General features: G+C 45.5%; 1 protein-coding gene across 5 annotated transcripts in view; it reads right to left on the bottom strand.

Annotated features, from left to right (window-relative positions):
• Positions 1-12,751, bottom strand: part of LOC120866066 (protein-tyrosine kinase 2-beta) — a 138,333-nt gene that overhangs the window by 33,253 nt on the left and 92,329 nt on the right. For all 5 annotated transcript variants that reach the window (XM_040243526.1, XM_040243544.1, XM_040243553.1 and 2 more), the window contains exons 3-5: positions 2,778-2,956; positions 2,161-2,248; positions 509-588 (exon numbers count right to left, since the gene is read on the bottom strand). In XM_040243526.1, the coding sequence (XP_040099460.1) occupies positions 509-588; positions 2,161-2,248; positions 2,778-2,956 (347 nt within the window). The remainder of the gene's footprint in view (positions 1-508; positions 589-2,160; positions 2,249-2,777; positions 2,957-12,751) is intronic.

Raw genomic sequence — 12,751 nt, 5'->3', positions numbered from 1 at the left:
TCTTGCCTGGAGAATCCTACAGATAGTGGAGCCTGGTAGGCTACAGTCTGTGGGGTCACAGAGTCAGAAGTGACTGAGTGTCTGAGCTGGATGATTTACTAACTCTGTACACATCTATTAGCACCTATTGGAGCGGGGGATACAGCAGTGAGCAACACAGAGCATTCGAGTATCTCCCAGAAGCTTGCCTAGTATTCAAAGGAACGTTTACTGGATCACCTGGATGGCAGGTAGAAGGAAGAAGCCAGAGCCTGGAGGCAAGAACAGTGGCAGCGAAAGGCAGACAGGGGACACCGACCAGAGAGAGGGCTGGCGCCTCTCTTCCCAGGGCCAGACGGTGAGCACCTCGGGGCCTTACCGTCTGTCAGCCACCACTTGTCCCCTTCTGGCTCTCACATTCCTGCCTTGGAGGAGAGTCCAGGCTGGCCGAGAGTCCAGGCTGGCCGAGAGCCCAGTGGAGGAGGGAAGGAGCAGGCAACCTCCCTGGAGTGGCCTGGAGGCCGCCTACCTGAGCTCCAGACAGCCCAGCTGCAGGGCCATCCCCTCGCTGACCTTGCTGGCATAGCGCTGCATGTAGTCGTTCCGGAGCTGTCAGGGAGAAAGGCCACGGTTCAGACTCCCGCCCTTGCTCCCCATTCCCTGAGATGAGCAGAGGCCCCAGGAGGTGGAGGGGGCTTTGAACACCATCCTGCTGCCCTGAGTGGTCTCTCATCCCTCCCCCCGCAAATGCACAACCGTGTAGCAGGAGGGGGAGGTGCCCTGGGTAGTGTTGATTGTGCCCCCACAGGCGTGATCGAGTTTTTGAAGTACTTTCATAGCACATTTTTTTAAGGGTCCACAAGACAGGAAGTTCAGGTTCCCCTCTCCCACCCCTCACTTTGGAGATAAAGAAACTGGGAATGGGGGTCGGGGGAGGAGTTAGTCATTTATTCTGGCTTCCCGATGGCTCAGAGTTAAAGAATCCTCCTGCAGTGCAGGAGACACAGATGAGGGTTTGACTCCTGGGTTGGGAAGATCCTCTGGAGGAGGGCATGGCAACCCACTCCAGGATTCTAGCCTGGAGAGGCGAGAGGGGCCTGGCGGACTACAGTCCTTGGGTTTGCAAAGAGTCGGACATGACTGAGTGGCTGAGCACACACGCACACAGTAATTTACCCAAAGCTTTGTTGGTAAGTAGTGACGGATGTCACTCAAGATATGAGAAAAGTCTGACTCGGTCTCTAGAGGACCGGGAGGAGACGTAGGCTGGGGCAAAGGCCAGACACAAAATGGCCATGGCAGCTCTCGTGCACGGAGTGCTTATTCGCCGCCATGTCTTGTGCTGGGCACCTCAGGGGCACTACAGCCAGGAGTGCGGTGAGCTCCAAACAGCTCATGGAAGTCAGTTATTAAGTTTTCCAAAATTTTGTGAGCTGCTTGATATATTAATCTTTTGAAATAGGCCAAGATGGGAGTATTTGATTTAGTTTAGTTGCTAAGTTGTGTTTGACTCTTGAGACCCCACAGACTGTAGCCCATCACGTTCCTCTGTCCATGGGATTTCCCAAGTAAGAATACTGGAGTGGGTTGCCATTTCCTTTTACAGGGGATCTTCTGGACCCAGGTCTCCTGCACTGCAGGTGGATTCTTTACTGCCTGAGCTACCAGGGGTTATTTACACCATGGAAATTGGCAAGTACTACAAATCAGAACACTGCTAGTACTATCGTTAGGTCTTCATGGCAGCCCAGTAATGTACGTATTCTTATCACCCCCTTTTTATAGAAGAGGAAACAACCTCATGCAGGTAAATTAGGTCCCGAGGGGTTTCAGGTTGAGAAGTGGCAAAACTGGGCTAGAAACCAGGTGTGTCAGACAGCTGAGCCTGTGTGCTATGATTGCTTCCCTTCTCTTTGGACGTGCTCTGCCTGCTTCCCCAGCCAGGTTGTCTGGGTAGAAAATAGTCACTAGGAAAATCCAAGAGGGCCTGTGCCTATGGGGAGGGGTCATTCAGCCCTCAGGTGTGAAGGAAGCAGGTTTGGATAGCTGACCAGGGACCAAGGAATGTCCCTGAGAGAACTTTCCTGGAATGAGACCTTCAAAATGCAAGCCTTGTCTTTCCATCTCCCCAGGAGAGGATGGTCATAGGACCCAGGGGACTGGAAGATAAAATACTTTTACCTGTTGGTAAAAATAAAGCAGCGTGGTCTTGTCTTCTTTCAGGCTCTCCATGAAGTCCTCCGGCAGGTAGCGGACTTGAAGGTCATACCTGGGACAGGAAGTTCAAATTCTCTGCTTGACAGAGGGAAGCTGGTCCCACCAGGGGCTGCCCACGGAGCTCCTGGCTACCCATTCAGGACTTGCTCCTTCTTTCCTTCTTTTCCATGGGTGGGTGGAGGACCGCAGAGGACAGAGGGGTGGGCTGCCAGCCACAGTAGTCAGCGCTGGTTCTGACTCTCCCTCTCCTCCCCACGATGGTAGCTGTTCTCCTTAGGTTCACTCCCCAGCCCTTGGCCTGGCTTCCCCTCCTCCTTGCACTTCTGCTCCTCCTCCTCCATAGCACCAAGAGCATCCAGTCCAGGGATGCACCTAGATATCCATCTTGGAATGCGGATGTGTGATGAGCCCTTATTAGGTCTCAGCAAACACATGCATTGGATGCTGCAGAAGGGCCAACCTAATACGCCACTCAGATTTTCTAGGATATTCTCAGAGGTTGGTAAGTGCTCTGAGGAAAGGCCTCCCAGGGTCTCCTCCTTTCCCCGCCCCCATTCCAGAACCCGCGGCTCCTCTCTTACCTCCACTCGGCTTCCACATGCAGACACTCATACTTGTCCTGCACCTCCCCGACTGTCATCAGCGGATGCAGCCAGTGGATCTCGTCTGACTTCATGTGCTTCAGCCTCAGCCCATAGCAGTCAGCCAGCTGGATGTTGGGCCCGATCCGCCCGCTCAGCAGGATGGAGGCGATGACGTCCTACAGAGGAGAAAAGAGGAGGCTTGACTCAGGGGTATGCCCTTCTGGGCTCCCACAGTCCTCACAGAGCCCCTGGAAGTGTCATTCTCTAGGGTGGGATTCTGACTTAAACGTTTTATTCGTCTCTGATTCACTAGCACCTAGTGTAAGGCTCTATGTGATGAATGAGCAAGTTTGCAAAGTCAGACAGAGATGGAGGAACTGAGAGGAGAAGCAAAGGAGAAAATGCAGTGAGGCAAAGAGCATGGATTCCATGCTTATGCATTTCATTCCAACCCAACCAATCCATAACTGACCATGTAAGAAGCACCCTCTGAATGGCTTCCAGTTCAGCCAGCATTACTAAGCGTCTGCAGCAGGCATTTCTGGGAACTGTGCATACATTATTTCACTGAATCTGTGCAACACAAGGGAGCAGGTGTTACCTCCCCATTTGGCTGATGGGGAAAGTTATGGAGATCACAGGGGTGATCATAGCTCAGTTGGTAAAGAATCCATCTTCAATGCAGAAGACCCAAGTTCAATGCCTGGCCTGGGAGGATCCGCTGGAGAAGGGATAGGCTACCCAGTCCAGTATTCTTGGGCTTCCCTTGTGGCTCAGCTGGTAAAGAATCTGCCTGCAATGCGGGAGAGCTGGGTTCAATCCCTGGGTTGGGAAGATCCCCCAGAGCAGGGAAAGGCTACCCACTCCAATAATCTGGCCTGGAGAATTCTATGTACTATATAGTCCATGGGGTTGCAAAGAGTCAGACACAACTGGGCGACTTTCACTTCACTTCACTTTAATGGAGATCACACAGCTCATGGCATTAAGCTGGAATATGGATTCTGAGCCCTGGACTCTGAGGACTAGTAGCAGATCAAGCTGCTTCATGGAAAGGTGGGCAGGGTAAGATAGAAGGGCAGACTCGCACTAGGGATTAGGTGGCACCATTTCTGCACAGGAAGCTTGGCCACCAGAAACAGAGTGTTGACAAAAAATTAGGTGCCCTCCTTATTCCTTCTTGACCAGAAGCCAGCTCACCTCACAGCCTGATGCCATAGCTTCCTGGCCTGGAGCCTGAGTTGCATTAACAGGCCTATTGACAGCAGCCTGGAAAACCACCATCTATAAAGTCCTGCCTAGTTCTGAAGTCACACTGGTTCCACTTTAACTCAGGTTACTCATGGAGTTCCACACATAATTGGTCAATCAAGCCCATTCCCGATGGAGTAAAAAGTACTCTAAAGGCAAATGAAAAACTCACAAGCACTAACCAATCTCTGCTGAGTATCTTTGCAGTACATGTCACTCAGTCTGAGACCCCTGTGAATATTGAAAACTTCAAATATATATGAAGAAGACACAAGTCAGTAGTTTAGTATAATAAATCCCCATGTATACCCCACCCATCTTCAACAGTTACTAACATTTCGCCATTTTTAATTCTATAACACCACCATCTACTACTTAACTACCACTCAACTATCATCAATTCTTACAGTTCTTCTTTCACAGTGAAATTTATATTAATTTAAAGACACAAAGTTTAGCTATGCAGTTTGACACATGAACACACTGTGCAACCCACGTATCAATTAAGATATTTCCAGATCTCCAGAAAGTTCCCTCGTATCCCTTTTCAGTCAATTTTCATGGTACATTCCTACTTCCGGTTCTAGGCGACAATTTTTCCCTCCCACTTTTACTTAGCTTTGCCTGTTGTAGAACTTTATATAATTGGAATCATTTCATATATATTATTCATCCTCTTGTTGCTAAATACCTGGGCTATTCCTCATGTTTGCTATTGTAAATAAAATTACTATAAGCATTAATGTACAAGTCTTTTTGAGTATGTGTGTTGTCATTTCCTCTGGACAAATACCTAGGAGAGAAATGACTGGGTCAAAGGTAGATGAACTTTGTAAGTGATTGCTACAATGATTCCATTTTATATATATACTGTGATATATGAGATGTCCATTACACTACATCCTCTCCAACTTTTGGTGTTAGAAATGTTTTTCAGTTTAGTTCAATTCAGTCGCTCAGTCGTGTCCGACTCTTTGTGAACCCATGAACTGCAGCACGCCAGGCCTCTCTGTGTATCACCAACTCCTGGAGTTCACTCAAACTCATGTCCATCGAGTCAGTGATGCCATCCAGCCATCTCATCCTCTGTTGTCCCCTTTTCCTCCTGCCCCCAATCCCTCTCAGCATCAGAATCTTTTCCAATGAGTCAACTCTTCACATGAGGTGGCCAAAGTACTGGAGTTTCAGCTTCAGTATCATTCCTTCCAAGGAACACCCAGGACTGATCTCCTTCAGAATGGACTAGTTGGGTCTCCTTACAGCCAAAGGGACTCTCAAGAGTCTTCTCCAACACCACAGTTCAAAAGCATCAATTCTTTGGCACTCAGCTTTCTTCACAGTCCAACTCTCACATCCATACATGACCACCAGAAAAACCATAGCCTTGACTAGACGGACCTTTGTTGGCAAAGTAATGTCTCTGTTTTTTAATATGCTATCTAAGGTGGTCATAACTTTCCTTCCAAGGAGTAAGCATCTTTTAATTTCATGGCTGCAGTCACCATCTGCAGTGATTTTGGAGCCCCCAAAATAAAGTCTGACACTGTTTCCCCATCTATTTGCCATGAAGTGATGGGACCAGACGCCATGATCTTCGTTTTCTGAATGTTGAGCTTTAAGCCAACTTTTTCACTCTCCTCTTTCACTTTCATCAAGAGGCTTTTTAGTTCCTCTTCACTTTCTGCCATAAGGGTGGTGTCATCTGCCTATCTGAGGTTATTGATATTTCTCCTGGCAATCTTGATTCCAGCTGTGCTTCTTGCAGCCCAGCGTTTCTCATGGTGTACTCTGCATATAAGTTAAATAAGCAGGGTGACAATATACAGCCTTGACATACTGCTTTTCCTATTTGGAACCAGTCTGTTGTTCCATGTGGAATATTAGACATTTTAGTGAGTATGCATAGTATCCCACTGTGTTTTAAACTTGCATTTCCCTGAAGACTAACAATATTGAGCACTCTTCCATCTGCCTATAACAGTTGATATATCTTCCTTTGTGAGGTACTTGTTCAAATTCGTTGTCCATTGTGTGTGTGTGTGTTTATTGATTGTAGGAGGTCTTTATACAATCTAGATAAAAGTACTCTGCATATGTTTTATGAATATCTTCTCTAGATTTGTCCTGTGAAAGAAAGTGAAAGTAAAAGTTGCTCAGTCATGTCCGACTCTGCGACCCCTTGAACTGTAGGCTGCCAGACTCTTCTGTCCATGAAATTCTCTAGCTCAGAATACTGGAGTAGGTAGCCATTCCCTTCTCCAGGGGATCTTCCCAACCCAGGGATTAAACTGAGGACTCCCACATTGCAGGTGGATTCTTTACCATCTCACCCACCAGGGAAGCCCAAGAACACTGGAGTGGGTAGCTTATCCCTTCCCCAGGGGATCTTCCAGACCCAGGAATTGAACCAGGATCACTTGCATTGCAGGTGGATTCTTTATCAGCAGAGCTACCAGGGAAGCCCAGATCTGCACTGTGCCTATTATTTATTTACTTAACAGCATCTTTCAATAAAGTCTCATTTACCAAAATATTCTTTTATGGTCGGTGCTTTTTGCATCTTAAGAAATCTTTGCCTGTCTCCAAATCATGAATATATTCTCCTGTTTTTTTGTATAAACTTCATAGCTTTAGGACTTCCCTGGTGGTCCAGTGGCCAATGCAGGGGTCGTGGGTTCAATCCCTGGTCTGGGAAGATTCCATGTGCAGAGGGATAACTAAAGCTGTGTGCCACAACTTTTGGAATCCTCGTTCCCTAGAGCCCATGCTCCACAATAAGAGAAGACTGCAGACTGCAACCGGAGAGGAACCCCTGCTGTCCAAAACTAGGAAAAGGCTGCACACAGCAACAAAGACTTGGTGCAGCCAAAAATTAATTGATTTTTAAAAGGTTATAAAAGAAAAACTTCATAGTTTTAGCTTTACCTCTGTCTCTGTGATTGAATTTGAGTTAACTTTTGTGTCTGGCATGAAGTAGGGGTCAAATAAACTTTTTTTTAATCATAAAGATCTATGGTTATTCAGCATTGGCTGTTGATTTTCAGTTCCTAATCGAATTGTTTTGCTGTCTTTGTCAAAATCAATTGGCCATATAAATTCTGGGCTCTCAGTTCTGTTCTATTGACTTCTGCCTGCACTGTGCCAACGCCACTCTGTCTGCATTACTGTAGCTTTAGATAAGATTTTTTAAATTTTTATTTATTTATTTTATTTAGTTTGGTGTGCTGGGTCTTCATCGCTGCACACTGGCTTTCTCTGGTTGCAGTGAGTGGAGGATACTCCCCAGGAGCAGTACACGGGCTTCTCTTTGTGGTGTCTTTTCCTTGTTTCGGAGTAGGAGCTCTAGGTACCTGGGCTTCAGTAGTCACAGTGTGCAGACTTAGTGGTACCAGGGCATGTGAGATCTTAGTTCCCAGACCAGGGATTGAACCTGTGTCCCTTGCATTGGCAGGCAGACCAGAGAACAAGTGAACCGCCAAACCACCATTCTTAACCAGTGAACCTCCAGGGAGGTCCCTGGAGGAGATCTTGAAGTCAAACAGCATAAGCCTTCCGCCATTTCTTCCCCAAGATTATTGTGCTATTCTGGGTCTCTGCATCTCCATATACATTTTTGAATCAGTTTGTCACTTTCTATTTAAAATATCTGCTGAATTGTGATTGAGACTGTGTTACATCTATAGCTTAGCGAGGAAGAACTGGCATCTTAACAGCACGGAGCCTTCCAATCTTCACACATGGTATACTTCTCCACTCATTTTGCTTGTCTTTCATGTTTGTCAGCAATGACTTGTAGTTTCCAGTGTATAGGTTTTACAGGTCTTTTGTTAAATTCATTCCTAATTTTAACAATTGGGACTGATGCTGAAACTCCAATACTTTGACCACCTGATGTAAACAGCTGACTCATTGGAAAAGACCCTGATGCTGGGAAAGATTGAGGGCAGGAGGAGAAGGGGACGGCAGAGGATGAGATGGTTGGGTGGAATCACTGACTCAATGAACATGAGTTTGAGCAAACTCTGGGAGATAGTGAAGGACAGGGAAGCCTGGCATGCTGCAGTCCATGGGGTTACAATGAGTTCAACACAACTTAGCAACTGTACAACAACAACATGGTTTGAGAGAGAAAGGTCTGTTTATTGAGAGAACCTAGGACCAATGACACCCTGACAGTCAGCTGGATACCAAACACCCAGTCTTACTTTCCAAATACCCTTCTGTAATAAACAGATCCAGGATTCCTTGGAGAAATGCTGATTCCCCGGCTGGGACAAAGAAGGTCTGAGATGAGCCTGGAATATCTTTTTGTGCTAGAAAAAAAGGAAGTGTTTAGGGAATGTTGGGGGATGCATAACAAGGAACCAGTATCAGCTTAAAGGAGCTGGACAAGCCAAGTCTGGGAGAACATAAGCATTATAGTCTACCATGGTGGAGTGCATCCACAGAATAAAACAGAATCTAGGACAGATCAGTAAATAAATGGGGGAGAAGAGGATGCTTTTCTTTAGAGTAGAATACTAAGTAGGAAATATAGAAGAAAGGATGGAAATAGAAAATAACCGTCAACAAACTCAGTGTTGGTTAGTTCAGGCATAATTCATCAATGGAAGATAAGGCTGGAGGGCAGAGGATACTGACATGGTCTGAGTGTATCTCCTTTCAGACACTAATCAAATACAAAGGAAAACCTGGCAGACATAAATGACCAGGTCAACAAAGATAACTTCACCAGTGCTAGAACAAGGTAAAGAGGACATGCCTCCCACCTTGATACACTGAGATGGGTACAGGACATCATTTCTGTGCTGTCTCTGCTCTGAGTTCACGATGAGTCTAGGCACGGACCTGGGCGAGTGGTTTCCTCAGAGACTGATAGATGGAATAAAGGGGTTAACTCTCTCAGACTGAGAAACTCTTTCAGATTGGTGGAGACCAGAGAGATATGACAATCAAATGCAATGTGTGTTCCTGGACTAGACAGGAAAAATACATATCTTAGGCACAGTTGGTGAAATTTGAATGGGTTCTATGGTTTGGGTTTCCCTGGTGGCTCAGTAGTAAAGAATTCACCTGCCAATGCAGGAGACATGGGTTTGATCCCTGGGTCAGGAAGATCCCCTGGAAAAGGAAATAGCAACCCATTCTAGTATTTTTGCCTGGAGAATCCCATGGACAGAGGAGCCTGGTGGGTTACATTCCAGGGGGCCACAAAGTGTAGGACATGGCTTAGCAACTGAACAACAAATGGTTTAGATGGTAGTGGTGATTGTAGCAATGGTGATTTCCCACTTTAGACGGTCACAATTCTGTAGAAGAGTGACCTTGTGTGGGAGAAATAAACACTGAAGTCTTTTCAGTGATGGAGCAGTACTGCTGCAACTTGCTTTCAAATAACTCAGGAAGAGAATAATGATAGTGGGAATAGTGTGTGCATGTTTATGAAGAGATAGGGCCACTACATATGGAAAATGACACATTTAAATGACTGGGAAATCTGGATGTAGGTGATACGGGACTTCGGCCATGTCTTTCAACTTTTTTATGTTTTAAATAATTTCAAAATGAAGAGAGTCTCTGGTAAGGGAGATTCCCAGCCATATAAGAATTAAAGGCACCATATCAAATGGACTGATAGAATTTCTGCCCAGCTGGACAGGGGCCTTGCGTCCAGCTTCTCTTCCACTCAGAGTCTCTGAGAGGAACCAGACTGTATCCACTCTTTGCTCTGTGGTTTGTAAAACTCTCCAGGGCATAACTGGTGCAAATTTTTTCCCCTAGGTTTCCTTCTAAAATGCAACCAACTTCTATCATAGAGATGTTGGGATAAGGTTAACTCTAGATCTTTAGAGTGGAAATTCATTAAGAGACTCTTCATCCAACAGATTTTCACAGGAAGATTGATCTCAGCTTCAGGTAAGGAAGAGTATGAAGTGTACTATCTGGGGGGCTGCCTGGTACGGAGCAGGCTTTTACCAGAAGGCATTCTTCCTAGAGGAGGAAACCTGAAGCTCCTGCGGGGAGAGAGCTTTACCAAATGGCTACTCCACCCACCATCACCATCACTGTCACCCCACTAGTTACTGATGAAAGGATGTTGTACATAAAAGAACTTGGTTGCTCTTTGTCCTTGCTTCTGGGAAGGGAGCCTCTGAACCCCTGAAATTTCCTAAATATCACTTAGAGTATCTTTATTGTTCCTGGTGGGTTCCTTGGACTGAGGTTTATGCTGATGAAGTGATTCATGGCGGGCCCCTGAAAAGTCTCATGATGGGGGCTGGCCTTGTTGGAAAAACCAACCATGTCATTAGAGATTTAGAACTTTGAATTACATGATATTAGCCTGGCTGAGGAGGAGGAGGTGGAAGGTTGGAAGATCAAATCAAATAGATAAAGAAAATGTGATACACAAATACAATGGAATATTACTCAGCCATTAACAGGAATAGAATAATGCCATTTGCAGGAACATGGACAGACCTGGAGACTGTCATACTCAGTGAAGTAAGTCAGATAGAAAAACAGAAATATAATACAATATCCCTTCTATGCAGACTCTAAAAAGAAAAATGATATAAATGGATTTATTTACAAAACAGAAATAGACTTGCAGGTTTTAAAAATGAACTCGTGGTTGCCAAGGGGAAGGATGGGGGGATGGGACAGTTAGGGAGTTTGGGATGGACATGTACACACTGCTATATTTAAAATGGATAACCAACAAGAACCTACTATATAGAACAGGGAACTCTGTTCAATGTTCTGTGACAGCCTGGTTTGGAGGAGAATGGATACATGTATACGTACGGCTGAGTCCCTTCACTGTTCACCTGAAACTATTACAACATTGTTAATCGGCTCTTCTCTGGTAGAAAATAAAAACTTTAAAAATAAAATAAATAAAAAAGAAGATGCTTCTTTTCAGGGAGTAGAAGGGAGAAAGTGGCTTAAGTGGAGGGGGGCCCTAGAGTGAGCTGGGGAATCAATTTAAAAGAAAAAAAACTTTGAGGTTTGACATGATCTCACCATGGAAGCTTTGGCATCAATCCTGCAGCCCCCTCACCCTTCACTGCCTCTTCTCTCACATCCACATAGCTTCTTGTCCAAACGGTGGGAGCAGCAGTATCAGCCCTTTGCCCACAGCTCATAAACTGTCATTAATGAGTTCCATATTTCTTTCTTTTTTGCCATATGTAACATGATAGGAAGGAGGGGTGGGGAAGGTGTCTTAATTTTATCAATTATTATTGAGCTAAGCCCAGGATTCTTTTTTTTTTTTGCTACAAGAAAATCTTTCCTTCTGCCCATGCGAGGGCTACTGAAAGGCAGGCCCCCAATCAGCCCATGGGTCACAGCTTCAGATGTGCAAACAGTGGGATTTCTGTGGCTTTTCCTCCTGCTTGGCTGACATAAAAGTATTGGCTTTATCAACCAGCGTGAAGACCTCAGACTGTCTTCACCTCTCTCCCTGTTCTCTGGCATCTCCTCTTACAGGTCAGAAACAAACAAGAGGCAGGACTAGATGCCTATCCCCATGCCCAGGATAATGTAGTTCTAAAGAAAAAAGATCACCCAAGCAATTAGTCCTCAATCCATTTTCTTGCTCTTTTGTTGGAGTTGAGTCACATTTTTTTTCCATCTGAAATTGACTTTTTTTTAAAATTGATTTTTATATATAGTGTGAGGGCTCAGACAGTAAGGAATCTGCCTGCAATGCAAGAGACCCGGGCTCGATCCCTGGTTGGGAAGACTGCCTGAAGAAGGGAATGAAAACCCACTCTAGTATTCTTGCCTAGAGAATCCTATGGACAGAGGATCCTGGGGGCTATAATCCAGGGGGTCACAAAGAGTCGGATATGGCCAGCAACTAAACCATCATGCCTGATGTCACACCCCTTACTGGGGGAAGCCTGCAACCAGTGATTGGTCACCGAGGGGGTTTCAAGCCCCTATCCTTTCATGCCCAGCAAAGCTGTCCCATCCCAGCTCCAGTGCTCCCTGTGACATGTCCTCTCACAGCCCAACTCTTTTCTCTGCCCAGTCCTGTTTTTTTTAATCACTCGCTCCAGGTGAGGTTCATGGGCATGCTCACTGATGCTTCCTGCCTGCAAAGATCATTAGGGTCTGCTTTCTGGGAACCCACCTGAGGCTCTGGCCTTCATTTGCTTTCCAGGCTTGATCTAACTCACTCTCCTTACTTCTTACTCTTTGGCTTATGAAAACAAAATGATGGAACTTAGGGACTTCCTTGATGGTCCATAGTTAAGACTTCATCTTCCAATGCACAGGGTTTGGATTTCATCCCTGGTCAGAGAGCTAAGATCCCACATGCACTTGGCCAAAAAACAAAAATGTAAAACAGAAACAGTATGGTCCATATTTTAAAAAAATCTTTTAAAAATAATAGAAATTAAAATTTTAATAACTTGAAACTTTGGTTTTATAAAGTCCTGCTTAAATTGTACTTTAAAAGTTACCCCTTTGAGATGAAAGGCACATTTAAGGAGGTGACATTTGTTACTGGGTTCTCATTTTCTAGACAATAAGATCCAGACTCTTTAACATGAGGCATAAAAGGCTCTCTGGAATTTTCCTCCGTTTGTTTTTTCCAGATCATCTCCCACGCTGACACACAATGAATTCTAAGCACCTGCCATCTCCCAGTATTACTCTCCATGCCCAGGAGGCTCTTCCCTCCTAGAGGATGCCAGGTCCCCTCC

The sequence above is a fragment of the Oryx dammah genome, unplaced genomic scaffold (assembly GCF_014754425.2).
Source record: "Oryx dammah isolate SB20612 unplaced genomic scaffold, SCBI_Odam_1.1 HiC_scaffold_1, whole genome shotgun sequence".
In the NCBI taxonomy this organism is placed as follows: Eukaryota; Metazoa; Chordata; class Mammalia; order Artiodactyla; family Bovidae; genus Oryx; species Oryx dammah.
This window is presented reverse-complemented; position numbering and strand designations above follow the sequence as displayed.